Source organism: Pezoporus flaviventris, unplaced genomic scaffold (genome assembly GCF_033815535.1).
Source record: "Pezoporus flaviventris isolate CSIRO_AGI_PZ_B2104156 unplaced genomic scaffold, CSIRO_AGI_Pfla_v1 ptg000023l, whole genome shotgun sequence".
In the NCBI taxonomy this organism is placed as follows: domain Eukaryota; kingdom Metazoa; phylum Chordata; class Aves; order Psittaciformes; family Psittacidae; genus Pezoporus; species Pezoporus flaviventris.
In genome coordinates, this window is record NW_026892571.1 from 15130177 (window position 1) to 15149261 (window position 19085).

At 42.7% G+C, this 19085-nt stretch overlaps 1 protein-coding gene across 4 annotated transcripts in view; it reads left to right on the forward strand.

Moving 5' to 3' along the window:
- The window catches only part of ADAMTS2 (ADAM metallopeptidase with thrombospondin type 1 motif 2), a 176652-nt gene that overhangs the window by 60207 nt on the left and 97360 nt on the right, over window positions 1-19085 (forward strand). For all 4 annotated transcript variants that reach the window (XM_061456941.1, XM_061456943.1, XM_061456942.1 and 1 more), the window contains one exon: window positions 5444-5603. In XM_061456941.1, the coding sequence (XP_061312925.1) occupies window positions 5444-5603 (160 nt within the window). The remainder of the gene's footprint in view (window positions 1-5443; window positions 5604-19085) is intronic.

The following is a 19085-nucleotide window of genomic DNA, read 5'->3' on the forward strand; positions in this document are numbered from 1 at the left end:
AGAGCTCCTGGTGCATCAGGCCCATTCTAATGTAATTGAACTAATAGTATTTCCGTACTTGACTTTAGCGCTGGGAGGACACATCTGTTGTTGTTTGGGAAAAGCATGTTCCTGTGGTTCTAGGACCTAGGGAGGGATCATAAATAAAAATAACGTGGAATTTGCTTTCAGCTGCTCTGCCCTGCTAGTGCCAGTTTTGGTCAAACATAATAGCAGTTGTGTATTTAGGGTAGAGGCACATTGATACAGAAATAGAATAAGACCTTGTCCAATAAGCTGTCCTGCAAATATAAATACTTTCTCTTTCAAGTCATCTACAGACTATTTATTGGCATCTATACAGTGAAATGCAAATGTCCTCTCTGTGTTTCTCTGTGAACTGACTGTTGGGAGGATCCCATAAAGCAAATTCCCCTTGGAGACTTCACTGACGTTGCAGGGAGTGCAGGCTCCTAACCCAGGCACTGAGGTTAAGAATCAGATAGATGGAACTCCCCTTTGAGCTCAAGAAAATCACCTGAAATTCAGGACTGTGTTAGGATTTGTTCATGCACAGGCATATTGTGTGGCTGGTTGCCCTTTTCAGAATCAAACAGGAAAATAGAGCTCTCTCTATAGGAACACAGTTTCTGAGAGTTTCTGAAACACTCTGCTTTTGTAAATTACTAATTTCATTAAGCAGGTTTGTTCACATTTAATTTTAGCTTCCTGTCTGTATCGTGTGCTTGGAGCTTGAGGAGTAAATCTGCCTTTATATGGCAATGAGAAACTTTGTAAAGCTGTACTAATGAGGAAGAAAATGAACATTAATTAAACTTGTGGTTACAGAATGGGCTGAGGCTCTGGAGTCCTGAAGCAACAGCTAGATGGGTTACTTCATTACAGCCTTGAACAGGGAGCTGTGATGTGAATGGGAATGAGGAGACAATTAAGTTACTCACCAACTGCAGAGCCAGTGAGACATGTAATTAGCCACAGGAGCTAATGCTCTAAAACATGGAGTTTTCTGTAGATCTAAATATGCCAGGCAGGTTTCCTGTCAAATTAGACTTCTAAAGAATGTCTTTAGAAGTGCAGGGAGGGTTGAGGATGTTGAAAAGACTGGAGAAGAGACCTGCTCTTCACTGCACTCTGCGCTGGAGAGGAGCTCTCCATCCTGGTGGATAGGACTAGGGGAATTACCTTGGGCTGAAAGCCCATATGGCCACTGCCATTGCCAGGATATGTAGATCCTGTGGTCTTCAGGGAGCCCTGGTATCCCCAAGAGAGATCAGTGGAGCTTTAAACCTCAGCCCTGTGTATTGCAATGGACTCATTTGTGGCTTATCGATGTAATTCTTGTCTTAATTAGACAGGACAGTCATTCCCTGCCTTCCTTGTGAGATTTTCCAGTGTTGCTTTCACTTCTAAATAACAGCCTTACTAACCTTAGCAGTGGTTTTGATTCTCTCAACTGCAGTTTCCTTTTGATTAAGTGTCTTCTGCTTGAGTCTTTAATGCATATTAATGAGTGCTAAGCAGTGCTTGACTTGAGTAATTTGCAGCTGGGATCTAAAAGCGCTTGGAAGCAACGCCTGGGGATGTCCCATTTAGGGAAATAGCAGGATATTACAGGGTCTTTGCTGCAGTTCGGTGCATTCCAAAGGCAAACAATTTTTCAGTTAATTTCTATTTTTATTAGTCACAAGACGCAGTCTCTGCTGCCATCATTATTTAGCAATATTCCCATATTTGCTGTAGTTTCAAGTTAGAAGTCCCAGAAGAGGAGGGGAAGAGGTAACAGCTGAGCGTTTTTTCCAGAACTGGAAGTCCTTGCCATGGAGGTGCCCCATCCCACACCCAGTTCTGCATCACACAGCCCATGTGTGGCTGCAGGGTGTCGTGCAGCAAGAACATTGCTAATCCCAAACTCCTGCAAGTACAGCAGTCCCAGATGGGTAACGAGCAGTATAGGGCAGAACAATGCTGTTGATGTATGCTGCTTTTAAGCTCTTCGTTTATGAAAGTAACTACAGTTCTTCTGTTCAGAACTTGGGGAAACTGGTAATAGAAGGGCTTAATTCTGCTTTCACAACCCCTGGAGTGAATGGCCAGACAATGGCCCAAGAGCTTTCTGAAGTCATAGAATCCCAGACTGGTTTGGGTTGGTAGGGACCTTAAAGCTCATCTGATTCCAACCCCTGCCACAGGCAGGGACACCTTCTACTAGGCCAGGTTGCTCCAAGCCCCATCCAGTCTGGCCTTGAACACTTCCACAGTTTCCTTGGGTGACCTGTACCAATTTGTCACCACCCTCATAGTGAGCTTTTTTGAGGCTGTTCTGAGTGGTATCAGGACAGATGCATTAGGAAATTCATCTCGAGCTTTTCATGTTCCAAGCTCTTGGCAAAAAGATAACAAATCAGTCCTTGTAATTATCCTGCAAGACTGTTGTTCTGCTGGCTCAGAGGTGGAGAAATGGAAGTAAAGAGGTTAAAGTCTTGCTGAAAGCAGCAAGGAAATGTGTGGTGGAGACATTGAGGAGCCCCACGTATTTCTTAATGAATCATTTATAACTGTGTGTATATTATTAGGCAGATGGCTTGAACCATGGATTGCTGTAGGAACTCTGTCTTGCCATTGAAATAGTTTTCTTCTTAAAGTCTTAAACAGCCAATTTTCTTTTTTTTTATTTCATAAGAATATTGTTGGCTAAATCAAGGACTATGTAGGATAGACAATATATAAAAATATATAAATCTTTTACAGTTCAAACGCAAATGAACTCTTTCTTAATAATTCTCTCCAAAAATAACTGATATTTTTCTCAGGACTAAGGGAAAAGAGAAATTCCAGTGTAGTTCAAGATTAGAATGAGAAAAGAAATATTCAATCATGTTTGAAGGTTAAATTCATTCCTTTCTACACTCCAATGGAATTAGGGAGGATACTGCCATGGAAATGTGCAGCATGGTGTTGTGTCTATCCCAGAAGCAGTGTGTGAAATAGGAGCACCTGATGGATGGCCTGCTATTTAGCAGTATTCAGTGCCACATGAATCCTGCTGCATGCAAAAGGGCCAGCACCAGGCACAATATCTGCAGGGAACATCAGTGTTTGCCCACTGGGTTTGTGTCTTGGGAGCCAGCATTCAAGCATCTCTATTGTTTAGTCTTGCAGCCTGTCCCAGGTTGTCATCTTCGTGATCTCAGCAAGGGGTCTTCACTCTGACCCAGATGTTTGCTTTTTCAAAAGGCCATCATGCCCTGGAAGCTAAAGTTCACCTATAAAAGTTGCTCTTCTGTCTAATCCGTTCAAGTGCTGACTATAGAAGTTGCTTATCTGTAAACCTGAGGAGATCTCCATTTCTCCAAACTCCAGTCAGTGCTCCCTGCTGCATACAATGTACAGCAGTGTCTTCCCCAGGATCCTCAAGTATGGTTTGCATTTTAAACTAAGATCTGGCATTAGCTGCTTAGCTCATACTAGGTTTATAAATCCAGGAATACATCTGAGCGTGTGCACAGCCATGGAGCTCACTTGCAACGAGCAAAATCCCATTTTTTACTTCCTGACAGTGAAGCTCTCTGTGTATTTCTCCTGGGTGTGGATTGCAGTCTGTGCAGCTGAGCATGCAAATGCTTGTTCCTTCTTGATCTTTAGTTGTGCATTTCTTATAAAAAGGCTTTAAAATGTCTGGATATAATATTTAAGATCCAGAAGAAGTGTGTGTACATACAATTAAACTATGCGTTAGTAGGAGAATGACATCAATGCTGAGTTTTTCATGTATTCCCTTTTACAGAGAAAGATCAGTTGCTGTCTCTGGGTTCAGGACTTATTTTGTTGCTTGTCTTAGCTTCCTTGAGCTGCTGAGCCTGTCTCACCTTTTTTGTGTCTGATGTGGAATCTAAATTAGATAAGAAGAAACAGGACGGGATTTCAAATTCAGTTTCCTTTATACAGGCAGAATGGCATCAGTTTAAATTGCTTCGATGTAATTTTGCTTCTTTAATCCTTGCCTTTCAATCTGTTTTTGTGTACATTATATGAAATCTGGGACTGGAAATCTTGCCTAATATAAGTTAAGACATGACAAATGAACCTGACATTTTTCCAAGGAGGGAACCAAAGAACATACTGTATTTATAGCAGTAGGAATATAGTTTGCTGCTTGTAGAAGAAAAAATATGTGTTGTATGAGAACTTTAGTGCTAGGGTATGATAAGAGTGTTTAGATGATGCTTGTTTCAAGTGAAGATAGTGGGTTCAAAGGAGTCAAATTGGTTCTCCTGGAAGCTTGAAGTGGGGCTTCAACCAACAGAGGGTTTAGGCTCCCAGAAGCTCAGGTAGCAAAGTGATGTGTGTCAATGTCCAGATACTCTTCTGTGCCCAGTTTGAAAGTCTGGTGACTCCAGGATAACCAGTGGGCAGAATGGGAAGGAGCAGGATGAAGGAGCTTCTGAAGGTTGGTTCTGGGGCTTCTCTCAATAGTAATCTGAGCTATTTCTCTCACATGAAGAGTAAGACTTTCTGTTTACAAGAGAAGAGTTCATTAGTTTAAGTTCTCAAACACAGATGTGCAAATATATGCAGAAAAATTGATCCAAGCCAAGCATCTCTGCACGACAGCTACTGGCTTCTGTGACCTTCTGCAGTGGGGCAGGACTGCAAGAGGAGGCAAATGCCTTGGACCAGGTGTCCGAGATGTTTCACCTGCATGAAGATGCTGAAAAGATGTTTTCATTTGAAAGTTTTCAGTCTTTATGAGGGCTTCCCCTGAACACAGTGGGAATTGCTGGGGTGATGTTCCTTCAGGGTGCTTTGTAGAAATGTACATTTCTCTTTTTTTCCACACCAGGGTACCTGGTCCAGGTCTTTATTTCTTACCAATGCACTACTGACACCTTTCCTGAACTAGTTGTGGCTAATTCTTCAAAGAGTATTTTGTAAAGCTGGACCCTTTGTGTCAAGGGGGAAATAGTCACAAATCTCAGTTGCCTGCATGGAAGACATGGTACTTTTCTGTCTTGCTTCTGAACAGAAGGGCTGTGATTTTTGGTTGTTGAACTGCACATCAGGATCAGCCTATGGTGCTGAACTGATCTTTTATTTAGCAGAGAGAGTAAACACTGGATCACCCTGGGCCTGATGGATAGCTAAGGTCATAGTAACTTTCATTGTAGCTTATTACTAATAGGGCAGGTCCTTAGACCTGCACTTTGCTCTTGTGGTTTGAGGAGAAGTCTTTTTGGTACAGGGTTGTACTTTTTGTCCTTTCTTGTCGAGTTGGGGAAATGATGCTTGGTTTTGCTGTAATAAAGGACTCACCTGGTTTCCTCTGCATCTTAATTGCTCTCTGGAGAGCACTAAAGTGTGCTTAAGCATATTGCAACTGTTTACTCCCGACGTCTGCTGTACGTGCAGTAACGCAAAATGGTCGATCTCTGCCCTGTCGCTGCAGGCTGGCATGATCCGCACAGACAAGGACGAGTTCTTCATTGAACCTCTGGAGAAGGGGGCCCAGGAGGAGGAGGAGGGAGGAGGCCGGACACACGTGGTCTATCGCAGAGCAGCTGCCAAGAAGCAGCTTCCTATTGAGAATGTGGATACCCTCTATGAAGGTAAGGCAGAGATGTTAATGCCAGCTGATGTATAGAGTGTAGCTGAAGGCACGTGGCCAACGTGATCTGCTGTCTCTGGCTTTTTATCCTTGAAAATGGAAATGTGTTCTTCTCCCACTGTAAATGAAAAGGTAGGGGAGTTGAACACTTCACCCGTGCTAAGCAAGCACTGCAGCAGTCAAAACCATCTCCAGCATGGTGGAAGTGTCCTGTGTTCCGCTGAGTCCCCAGGTCAGAGCAGAACAAGGGGATGGTGGATGAGGTGCTTCTGCCTACTAGGGACCAGTTGGAAAGACCGTGTTGGAAGGCTGTGGCAAGGATACCAAAGCTGATGTGGTACACAGGCTTCTCATTGACAGTGTCTTCACTGGGCTGGATTTAATCCCAGCAGGAAAATAATGGTATCTTCAGATATGGACACAAACTTTCTTGCTTTATTTATGTGTTTCCAAGTGTGGAATTTAATGTTCTTGGCCTTTTGGCTGAGATCATGTGTAGTGTAGCGTAGTACTAAGGATGTGATAGACAGTGATGGAGTAACTGGAGCTAAACATAAACACCTGTTCTATGTAGTATTTTCTATTCCTGTTGTAACTGCTTGGATGTTGCACCTTGTTTTCTGAATAAACAAGGGATGCAAATCTGCTAAGTGGATGTTTTGACAGCCATGTTAACACTGAGAGTAACTGGGTCATTTGAGTGGAAACAGCAAAATAGCTCCATTTTTCTTCCAACTGTGTCTACCAAACTGCAGAGTTATTTGCCACTCATACTCTAGTATTATCTTCTTTCGGTATAATATGTTTTCAGGTATAATGCAGTGTGTTAGATTGTCCTTTGTAGAAATCTTCCCAGTGATCCCCATCCCTCTACTATGCTACCTTAAGCATTTTCAAAAGACTATGAGCATGGCAGCTGTTGTAAAAATTCTACTCTTGCATACAAGAAACTGCTTGAAGGAACAGAGTCACAGGGATGAGGCACTGAAATTAGGGCCAAATGAACCATATGCATTTCTCAATGTGAAACTGAAATGGGGAGAGAGAAGGCTGCAAGCAAGAGCATTCACCTATTTTTTTCCCCGCTTTGGCCATCAAAAGAACCCATGAATTTTGTGGCTGACACAGTGCTCTGTTGGGCTCTCCTGGTTGCCTTCTACTCGTTGTGGAGCAGAGCTGGGGGACACAGGAGTCTGAGCACCAAAATCTCAGGTTCATAGGATGGAAGCTGCTCTGTTAGTAGATGTTTATAAAATTATTGCAGTGTTGGAAAATATCAGCCAGTCACTGTGTTTCCTCTTAAACAAAAGAGACTTGATTTTGTTCACACCTTATGGCAGTATTTTTGTTTTGGGATGGTAAATATTCCTCAGGAGTAGGAGTCTGGTACACAGAAAAAGCATAAACTGTGCACCAGCTCCAGTTATTGGCATGTGGTACCTGCTGGGGGAAGGCTCTGACAGCAGGAACTGAAAACACCTCTCTGAAATGCAGCGCTGTGCTGCATGGCTTCTCGTGGAGCTGCTCAGGGGCTGCCCACCGTGACTGGCAGCAAAGCTACACACGCTGTGTGTGATGCCATCAGGCTTCTGCATCTGTCACCTCGCTGGAGGGCTGAACCTTGCAGGCTCTGGTACAAAGGCACAAGGTAATAACAGCCAACAGCCAGTACTGTGGGATTAAAGAGCAAAAGCCAGGCTGAGATGCAGCACTGACCATGTCTGGAACAGCAGGTGCTGGTGGTAGGGAGGAATAGTTGTGATTTTTCATATTTCAGGTTTAAAAGTAAGGAAGACATTCTGAGAGGAGCAATATTCCCCTCCACCCACCCTCTTCGATTTGTGAAATTGATTAAAGATTAGTTTTTATTGTGGAATAAACCCCACTGTACGATACAGGCTTTTCCCTCCACGAAGTTCTCTTTGCCTTTAACCAAAAACATGAACATCCACTTCAAAACTGGTCTGTTCTCCTCTGTCTTTTATTAAACCTGGCTTCCCACCTCTGCTCTGCTCGAGGCAACAGGCATGGAAAGGACACGCTTTCAGAAACTGTAATTTTATTTCCCAGTTTGTCTTTTTCGCGAATGCATCTAGTTTTGGTTAACAAACGTCAAAATATTTAGTGACTGGGCGTTAAGCACATTGTGCTGCTTGTTTCCATAGTGCTCTACATTAATCAATGGGCTTATTTGGGAAATACTTAGTAGGGCCCTTTCAGCATACTGTATCCATTTAAAAAAATGAGGTTAACCAAGAGCACTCCCCCTCTTCCACCATCCCTGGAGACATCTGCATTGTTGCCAAGTCCCATAAATTTACATGTGATGAATTGTAACACTTGCTCTATTTTTAAAGGTCCAGCCTCCAGGAATCTTATGAATATGTGATGACTTTTTTTCTTCCTAGGTGAGCTTCTGTCTCTTTTAACTGTTGATAAGAACTTTGCAGTTTCTGACTGTGTAAATATTTTAAAGTAGCAACACGAAGTATATAGTGTTAAATAACTTTTAAGACGGCATCTTTCGAAGTCCCATGATATGTTAATTTAATCCCATGATTTGGGAGGGGATTGTGAGTCATAATTTTTGAATGTTTGGGTTTGGATAGATAGATACAAATTCCTTATAACTATTCCTATCTCTGGCTCTCTTCTCATGAGGAACAGGACAAACTGTTCTCTCGCCAGTGAAGCAGGAGGTGAAGGAATTGAAAGCTCCATGAACTTGGAGTTGGGTGGGTCAGTCGTCATTTCAAGGACTTGGGGTTTTCACAGGGGTTGCATTGGATCTTGCATGGCACAAGGGCGTTGGGATTTACTCCCATCATCAGCTGGTCCGTTGGGATTCTGCTGTTAGGGAAATCTCTCCAGGTTCTCCCGTGCTCCTTGTGGAGCTGGGTCTGTGGAGCAGAAGATCCCAGCGGGGCACAGGGAACCATCCTTGTTCTAACTTTATTCTCGTAAGGAACCTATATGGGGACATAGTCTCCTAAATGCTGTTCTTCTGGATGGTGGTTTGTTGGAGATCTCAGTGCCATGAGTCAGTGTGCATGCCCCCCATGTCTGCTCAGGCAGAGAGGTCCCTGCAGCTGATCTTCTCCAAAAGGCAGCTAGGAAGATCCATTGACTGGTTGTGAGGGTAGATTCATGCATAAAGGGGAAAAAAATGCATTTTCCCAACTGTGGAAGTAAGTTCTAGGTTGTGCTGACAGGTACAGTGGGTCTGACAGCAGGGTTTTTCTAGCATTTTCTATATGCTACAACCTGGTGTAGTGGAAGGTGTCCCTGCCCGTGGCAGAGGGTTGGAACTAGATGAGCTTTAAGGTCCTTTCCAACCCAAACCATTCCATGATTCAATGATTTTTTTATCTATCGTTTATATTACAGTAAGGGAAATTGCGATTTTATGCCATCTGTTTAAAAAGTATGAACAAACAAACCAAACAACCTCCTAAACCCCGGGGAGCTCAAGGTATGCATCTTCTTTTATGAAGGCTCTGCTGACGTGCTGGGTTTTAAGAAGTGGAATGTGCTGGGAAAGGACAGACGTGAATCAGGTCTGATTTCAGACCCTGCCAGGTTTGCTTCTGCGTTTACATAAATGCTATCAGATCTTGGGAAAAGTAAGCACTTGTTTTGGCAGTGTGAATCATTGTGTTTTGACTGGTGCAGGATTATCTGGTGTTTGCGAGAATCACAGGGTAAAGGGTGTAATATTTCTACTTGTTTTTCCCCTCTCAAACAGTACTATTTGTTAATACACTGGAAAAATGTAAGCATCATATTTTAGGCAACTAATAATCTGCAGCAGAGTAGTGCTATGAAAGTCTGTGCGAGCTCACTGCAGATTAGGCTTAATTGCATTGGAAAGAGAAATATTTTCATGTAGTGGTTAATGTATTGTAGGTATGGTAGGAATAAACCCTATTTTTTCTGGCAACTGCTTTTACTACTTGCACGCATATTATCATTTATCTGCCTCTAGATAAAAATAAGCAACATGTTGAAAATATTTGAATATTTCCAGTTGAACTCCTTCTTACGAAGATGAGAAATGTTGCTTGACAGCAGTAAAACTTCCTACATGAGAGAGCCAGAATTAAACAGGCAAGTTAGAGCAGGTTGTTTCTTCTTGAAACTGCTGGGTTTTTGCTTAAATGTTCTTTAGATGCTAAGTGAAGAGATGGCAAGTATTTAATTAATGGGTACAGTGAGGTCTGGAAAACCAGCTTGATTTTTGCCTCTAATGACAATCTGATTATCAGGCTTGTAAGCTTTAATGTCACATTTCCCCAGCTCAATTACAGTGTCTGTTATGTTGATCAACTGAAAGGAAATGATTATACTAAAACTTCCTTAAGGTTTGCCTTCTCCCTCAAAATCATTGTCTAAATACGCTGCTCAGAGTTTTATGGTATTGCTTGAGTGATGAGAAACAGAAACTCAGCTTTAGTTGACAGTTTTATTTACTGCACAGATGAAAGATGACCTTAGCCCAGAACAGTTTATTACTGAGGAAGACAGCAAGGTAACTCCAAATGTGCTTAAACCAGGCAGGCAGTTGTTTCTTTAACTGCTAATTAAATCCCTTGGAATGGCCAAACCCAGTTTGATGCAAGTCCCATCACGAATGTGCTCTGGGCAGATGGAATGGACAGACCCACAGGCTCCCAGCCTCTGCTGAAGCCTCATGACCCTGTCCCACAGCAATACCTGGGTTTGCTTTCAGAGGGTGGTGGCTTGGTGCTGGAAGATGTGATCGTTTTGTGTGACCCTGTGATGTACTTCTTGGGGCAAAACCCATCCTCTTTATGTTGTGTTTTTTAACTGTGTTTGTTTGTTTTAGTTTTACTACTGTCTCCTTTCTTCATGTGGAGGGTGGGTAACATCCCCCCCCAGCCATAAACACTACCAAAAAGTCAGGTAAAAGGAGAGAAACAAGTTGCTGTTTCTAGTCCATAGAGCCAAACAGCTGCTTTCTGACCCAAAACCTCATGAGAGCAGGACTGCGGAGCAGTCCTGTTACTGACACCTCCTGCCCCTCCATGATGCAGAAGGACAAAAGCCTTTCCTCCTGCTCACACTGATGGGGTGCTTGGGAGCCCTGAGGGGTTGGGTGTCAATTCAGCAGGGGAGAAATCCATGTTAATTGAAGCTGAAGCAACCAAACACCAGAAGCTGTTGGAAAAGATGAAAATACAATAAAGTTGTAACAACTCAGTGGCCAGAGCTTTGCAGGTTTTAGAAATGATATTTCAAAGGAAGACTTCTCCATCATAGTCCATCAAGCTGTCAATGCCATTGATTTACTAATGTATTTAAATTACTTTTTAGAAACCAACATGCATCTGGTGTATATTTCTCTGGACTGCCTGAAATGACACTCGGGTTGGCTGAGGGCTGGCTGCTTGCCATCCTAATTTACAGAAACTTTCCTGGTTACCTTTGCAGGGGAACAGTTCCTTCAGGAAACTGAAGTTTCTCCCAAACCCAATCAATATTTCCTCTCAGCATGTACTCCTGCTGATTAATTAATGTTCCCTTATTTTGCAGTCAGTAAGGCACTGATGACAATATTTTTTGTCTCCTTCCTACATCATCTGTGCATGATAAATACATCTGTCTTTCTCTCCTGGCTCGGGGGTTCTCTGAATTTCACGTTGCAGATTCATGGGGCTTTTCTGGGAAGAGAAAGACTGAGATTTCTGTTGCGAATCAGCTTCTGAATAAGAAGCAAGGTTATGCACTCCTGACAAAACAAGTCTCCAGGGGGTGGCATTAGGCAATGAGATGTCACCCGGCCCAACCAGAGGCACAGCTGATGAAGCAGTTCTGTGCTAGCACAGGCAAATAAGACCCTTGAAGCAATTTGAATATGAAACTTTAAGATAAATCTAAAGGTTTCAATTTTATAACAGTGCAATAAATCATCTGGGATGATTAGGTGAGAGCTAACGAACAGTGCTCTTAGATGTGCTTGGTGTAAAATACAAAGGAATAATCTCTTTTTTCCAGAGTTTCTGGAATTTTCTACCATAAGACCTCCCCAGTGGGTGGCCTTAGCTGGGCAATGGGATGGTATCAGGTAAAAAGTCAACCTTTCCAGTGCTTCTGGGACACACAGTTTTCTTTTGCCTGGAAATAAATTATGAGATTAATTAAACTTTTTTTTTTCTGTTAATATTAGTAGTTTTGCTGTGTTTTTATCAGAGGGGAAGTGCTCATGTGACTGAAGACACATGGTGACGCACATGTGTGATCAGGACCACAGTAAAGCTGTGTGGGCTACTTTTACAGTGGGCTTTTTTGCCTCTTGGAAAATGTATTCCATCTTCAAAGGATTATTGCTTTTAATTAAACATTTCCTTTTCCAGAATCTAAAAATCGCTTTCAGAATGATTGAACGTTCATTAAATACTTTCTCATTATTATTTCTTCATGATACCAAATCTGCAGCCACTGCAGCCTTGTTTTGTTTCGCCAGTAACATAAATCCTCTTACAGTAAGTAAAAATTGGTGGGGTGATGTGGAGTCATTCCTGTAATAAACTGTAACTGAACATGGAATATAGGAACATAATAATAGTGTGTTGAGAAGCTCAGTTTCTGTATTTATCCCCTCGTTTCTCATTAGGTAGTTTGAGACCTATATAGATTTCAAGGAAACACCTCAGTGCATGCTTAACTTTGAGCAGGTTCTTAAGGCAAATTGATTTCAGTGGGACTCAGCTATGTACCTCAGGCTAAATGCTTTGTATTCTGAGTGGGGGTACTGCGCTCCTGGGTTGGTGATGGGGAAGTGACTGGAGCAAGTTACTTTCATTCAGCTATGCATGAATTAAAGAGAAACAACTTAATTATTGGTGCTTATTTAAATACCACTGATTTGCTTGTGTCATTAGCTAGTGTAAAAAGAGAATTAATTTCATTCTTAATTGTTGAGTTCATTTCAGCTTCTCCACTGAATTCAAACACTTTGATGAGGCTCTCCTTAGTGAATGTTGTGAACAGTTTCCAGCTGGAGTTGAGTATTACCAAACACTGCTAACTACAACAAAACAATAATAAATATAACAATAATAAATCTGATGCTGGTCTATAAAACAACAGTTTCCAGTTCTCATACCCATAGTCCTGCAAAACCTCTGATGAAAGCATAGGCGAAGCGCTCATTTTATCTTTCACATTCTTCTCTCAATTAATTCAGCACTAGGGGTGTGTGAAACTAAGCTTGATGAATCACTTGTTTATGTTTGCATTTAGTTAACACTTGTTTGTTTACAGATACATTTAGGGAGACAACAGATTTCACTGAGGTTCATTTTAATTCTCCTTTATAATATCCATTGATGGCACGATCCTTAATGAACTTAGTCACTCGCTCTCCAGGGAGTAAAGAGAGAACAAAATATTTGCCTTTTGGACCAGAGCAACATAAAGCTTGTTTTTACTGAAAGCTGATCGTGTTTCTTGCTGGTAATAGCCCTGTGTTGGAGCAGAGTTCATTGGAGCACAGGTCATGAGTCCAGCCTTGCCTTCAGAGCCCGTGCGAGTGTTCGCATGCAGGAGTGCGTGCAGCCACCCCCGGGCATGTGAGGAGTTTCTGCTGATGAAAATGTATGTGCACACCCACATGGTTTCTGCAGTTCCACATTTGCTGGTGAGTTTTTCCACAAAGTGTCATCCGATTGGGGTTTGTTTATTTACAAGCTGTGTTCATGTTGTCCAACCTGCTGAGAAAGACAGAGGATGGCGATGAGCCAGCGGGTTCTGATGTCTCTGCCAGGCACAAAGAGGGAGAAACTTGTTCACAGAAAGACCTTAATGTTCTGTCCTGACAAACTGAAAGTGTTCTGCAACCCGTATCTCCATTTAGGAAATGGATTCTGAAACTGAGAATTCAGAAATGTGGGTAGCATGTAGTGTTTGCTGTTTTGTACCATGGGATTCAGGCTCTGTGTTTAATAACAATACGCAAAATAGCATCTGGTATGCGTCACCGAAAGAAGCTCTAGTAGAAAATGTCGATGAAGGTTTTCTGTTTAAAATGTTTTCTGAGTAAAAGCCGCATAAATTTTGTCTGCTGTCCATGATAATGATGATGCAGTGATCAGGCTGAAAGCTCCAGGCATCATCAAATGAAACCAATGGGCAAGCCCAGCATTGCAATGGGGATGGATATCCTTCAAACATGTAAATTTCTGTCATTTCTTACAGCAGAAGAGCCACATGTGAGGCCTTGTGAAGTGGTCCAGGGCTTAAAAATGTATTCCAGCTGGTTCTGACTATTCTCAGCTGTGTGAAATCTGCTCCTTGGTGCCTGGCCAGTGAAGCAATGCTGTGTGCTGCTGGTATCTCAGTGCTTGCAGAAGGGGCACTGTAAGGGTCACTGCATTTATAGCAGTGCAAGACCCAGCTGGAGAATGGGAAACAATGGCTTGGTCTTTCTCTTCACTAATTGAATTCATGGTGGCTGCTGTACACCACACATGTCCCTACCAGCAAAAGCTGTGTTGCCTGTGAGATCAATGCTGGTCAAAGGGAGAGTATTTAGTGTCTCAGGGCTGGTGCTACATAGACAGTCAAGCTAATGCCTGAGCTAAAGGGCTGGTTTTTTAATCTGTGTATATGTAGGTGATGCATGATATAATGCATCTTATCTCTGCATTATGTACTGTTCCCTTTAAAAGTCCTTCCTACTGCCCAAAACCCACCTCTCAGTATAGCCACAGCTGCTTCTCCTGCCTCCATCACTGTTGTAATCATAGGTCCCACATGTGTCTGTGAGGTGCAGTAGTGCTGGGAAAGTTGAGTTTAGCAGTGCAGACAACTCCTGCTTGCAACTGCTACGTGCTGGGTGAGCTGGCCAGAGGAAAGGGATACAGAGCATTTCAACTGCCTTTTGTAGAAGAGGTAAGAGGGGGATGCAGCTCTTTGGGCCTGACATTTCCCCCAGGATGAGCAGAGAAGCGCATGCTTCTTTGATGCTTACACTTTAGCAAAGCATGTGTTACAGTCTGTGGGAGGCTGGAGTACACCTGTAGTAAGCCAGTGGTTGGTATGAATTAGGTGCCTGGTCTACAGAGCCTTGGTTTATAGCTAGAGCCTGTGTTGGGTAATAACCTTCTGTAGCTGTTTTGTAGCTCTTACTTATTTATTTGTGTTCTCTGCATTTTGAATTCCCTAAGCAATGCTTGGGGGTGCCTGGAATTTTTAGGTAAAAATAACTTTCAATTGAGAAGCAGCAGTGTTAACTTTCATTTCAACTGGTGCAAGTCTCCTTTCCCCTGTGCTTTCCTGCAATTATAAAGCAAGAGGATCTTAGCCCAGGAAATAAACAATAAGATTTCTGACTTCAGTTGCTTTGAATCTGCACTTTGGTACAGTAGTAGATTAGTTTCCTCTTGAAAAATTGTGTTCTTCTATAGAGTAGAAACATTGCTTTGAAATGGTGGGATAAAGCAGTAGCAGAAGCTGTGTTACTGGGTACTAGGAGTTCAAACTCTGGTTTTTCTAAATGATTATGTTAGGTATGATTTGTCATTATTTTTCAAAATACTTTGTCCTAATATTGGTGTGGCATAAAATTTCACATGTGTGTTTGCTGGTAATAGTTTGAATTTCATAGATTCACAGACTGGTTTGGGTTGGAAGGGACCCTAAAGCTGCCCCTATAGGCCCTTGTCAAAAGCCCTTCTCCAGTTTTCTTGAGGGCCCCATTAGGCACTGGAAGCTGCTCTGAGTGCTCCCCAGAGGCTTCTCCAAGCTGACCAGCCCCATCTCTCTCAGCCTGTTCTCAGAGGAGAGAACATCCATGCCCATGCAAAGGGCGAGGTCTCTTGCAGACCAAGGTGTTCCTTTTACTTAGTCGCATTGCACGACTCTTGGAACCCCGGTGCTTGCTAATGGGTTAAATCACGTGTACTTTCTTTTCCATCAGGTTCTTTGAAAAGCTTGGTATGCATCTTTGCTCTTCCTTTTATCTAGGAGTTTTTGTGCAGTCGCTTACTTGTTCCAGCTCTCTGTGTGTGCTCGGACCATCTGGCACGGCTCGTCTGCCCGTCAATGTGTAGTGCTTTCTAGGGGAAAAATTATTAATCACAATCTGGATGGCGAGGGGGCCAGGGATTGGTTTGACTTCAACTCCAGAGCTGACAGCTCTGCAGGTAGGTAGCTTTTCAGCAGAGGTTTCTCAGCAGCCCTTTTGCAGTATTGCCTGATGGGTGTGCGAGGAAAAGCGGCCACAAATCCCCAAGGACCAAGCGTCGGGGAGGAGCGGTCCTGGGCGGCTCAGCCTCTGCAGTCCCTTGCTGCTGTCATACTGCAGGAGCCTGGTGGTGCTTCAGCACTGCTGAGCTTCAGACAGTTGTCCTTGGAACATCATTCATTTCCCTGGGCTTTGCTCCATTTTGCAGGCTTTGGCCAGTACAGAGTGGCAGTTTGAAGAGACATGGATTATTTTTGTTTGCTGGTGACACTAATATTTAAAAACATTGCTTCAACACTTGTAGCTTTTTGACTGTTGGAGTGACTATTTACAGAACACTGGAGAAGGACTCTTTTAACCAAAGGAGTTGCACGTAAGACACGCTCGGTCCTAAAAGTGACTTGAAAGAAAAAGCCGAACAGTGGCTTCTCTGAGTTGCCACCTGTGGGAATGTTTTAAACATATAATCTTGTCAGGTATCTGTGCACTTTGTGACCACCTCTGTTTGCCTGTCAAGATAATGTTCCTCTTGTACATGTGGAGGCGTATTACAGTTGCTGAAGGTGCTCGCTGACTGTGAATGGGGAGAGACACTGAGGAATGTTTTATGCTTGAAGGAGCTGTCTCCAAAATGCACATCCCTCCCCAAACCACCTCACATGCTTAGCAGGGGAAGTTCACCTTGGTGGTATAGGGAAGTTTTTTAACTTTTAAAGAAATACAAACCATTGTTTTGTTTTCTCTGATCTCTTTTTTGATGAAGTATCTTCAGAATAACTTGGCACTGTGGTTAAAGTGGGTTTTGAATGGGTTTTTGGATGTGGGAAGGGCTGATGTTTTGAAAGCATCATTCTTCCATAGGTCAGGAAACCCAGGTCACTTCATGAGCAAGCATGTGGTGTGACTGGTAGCAACAGTAAGTAATCAGCAACGTGAGAAATTGCCCCTGACTGATTTTTACTATTTATGAAATCAACAGGCACTGAGGATTGCATCCTGTGAGCTGTGTTTTGTTGTTGCTGAGTGGGCAGCAATACTGTTTGTCTGATTGAGCTTCACTATAGCGTAGTGTTCAGAGTTCATTCATCCTCCTGGGTTTCTTTCTTTCTAGGGTTTTCCTTTTTTAGAGAGGCATGGTTATAAATAGTAATGAGCACATCAGTCGTGTGTGTCTCTTTCCCTGTTGAGCAGGGCAGAAGTTTGGTTCCCATTTTACAGAGATCTTTGTGTTTCAGTGCTCTTGCATGCATTCATTCATGTCAAAGCCAATCCCCAGATATTTGGGGCTTGAATATATGTTAAGTGGTTTTAAAGCAGTTTTTGTTTTCAAGACATCAAGAATTGGATTCTGGGGGGATTGGGGAATCTGTTCTTTCAGGGATCTGAGTTTAACATGATGTATACTCTGAAGCCACAGATTAAATCTCAGCTCGATTCCTTGTTCACAGGCTCACTGTTCCCAGTCCCGCTTAACAAAGTGCTGACTAAAGAGCAGGCTGAAAATCATACGTTTCAACTTCATATTCTACTTGCAAGCTGAAGTATTTCTTGCTTTGTTTTTCTTTAAGCAGAGCCACTGGAGACTTGTTAAAGTATGAAATGGTCAGAAAAAGGCAGCTCATAGGCTGTAGCTAAGGGTGTTACATGTCTGAAGCACCCCTAAAATGCTGTTCAGTCTCCAGTGTAAAATATAACAAAGGGGGAAAATCTGATTTTGAGTCACCATAGGATGACTTGAATATAATTTCTAAATTTCCAGGTATTTTTCTTGGATATCCCAATTACATGTGTGCAGAGAATCGGATGGTATTGACATTTCCATAGCAACCCATTGCATCGTTTCAGATATTGACCTGCAGGTCATAAATTACTGAAGCAGAATATGTTTGGAAGACTGGCAAGATCTATCAGTCTGCTGCAAAATGCATGGGCAACAGCGCAGCAACAAAATGCAGATGAGAAAACACAGGCTTGGGAGTAAAGTCTGGGCTGAAAGTTAAGTGGAAGTTTTGTTAAGGACTCTGTTGTTGATGAGTAACATCAAATGGCAGCCCTGAGGGGTTGGGTTCTACCAGTTCTTGGCTACGGATCTGGTTCGTATTTGTGGCTGGATGTGTGATAGGGGTAGGGTGATTGTAAAAATGTTGTACAACTCCTATTGCACTTTTATTAGAGGTGCTAACAGACTTCTAGAGAGCCTCAGGTGACTGCTTTCATTCTACTGTTGTAGGGGCTGTTGGAGATCGTGGTAGGATGTGGATGGAAAGGGTGCACACCCTGAATTAGTTAAGCCTGAGATCCATGTGGAGGTGTTTACTGGTCCATAATAACTAATTGGCTGCTGTTCAATCTGGGACCTGTTTTATCAGACATCCTGAAGAGAATGAAATTGTCTTCTGTGCTGCTGAAACCCTGATGAAAAGCACAGGCAAAGGGCAGAGCATTCCTTGCAAGGAAACTGGTAATTCTGAGCTCTGAAGATTTGCAGCAGGTACGATTGATTTCACTAGTAGGATTTACAGTCCTTATGAGTCTCAGGTCAGACAACTGGAAAGCCTGATTGTCTCTGAAGTGATGGCAGGGGCATTTCCAGCAACCTCTTGACGAAAGAATCCCTTAGCTAAAAGGCCACATTTCTTCCTTAGGATTATTTCTTTTCCTTTTTTTGAAGTTTTTAAACGAGAGCTCAGAGTCTTTGCAATGTGAGGTAGGGCTGTACTCCCACCAAATAAATTACAGCTTCTCTTTCAAAATCCCCATAGGCAATGCATGTTATGTGATAGCTAATTCTCCCAGACCTGATATGAATGTGTTTTCTGGGAACTGCCTTTGCAATAATAAATTACTGGTTGGCAAGTGGATAGAGTTCAGCCAAGCCATGCACTTGATCCCGTTCATACTGATTGTAGTGGAAAAGTTCCCAGTGAGTTTAGTGGGGGCAGCCCCTGTGCAAGGCTGTGGGAAACTGCGTGGCTGAATTTGCCTCACTTGCAAAGTGTCCTGATTAATTTTGTACCTTCGGGGTTTCATGATTTACTTTGAGATTTATTTGAACACATTGGAACTAATCTATAACTTGAAGGTACAGTAGGAATTGAGCATTAAGAATATGACCTGTGTGTTCCTAATGATGGAGTGTTTCTACGGATGTGTTGGGATGGGTCCAGGTATTCCTAATGAAGCCATACCACACGGTTTTTCACTCTGACACCTCTTTCATGTCTGTCGAGAGACAGCAACATGTTTCATTGTTCATGAAAAATATCGGAGCCCCTT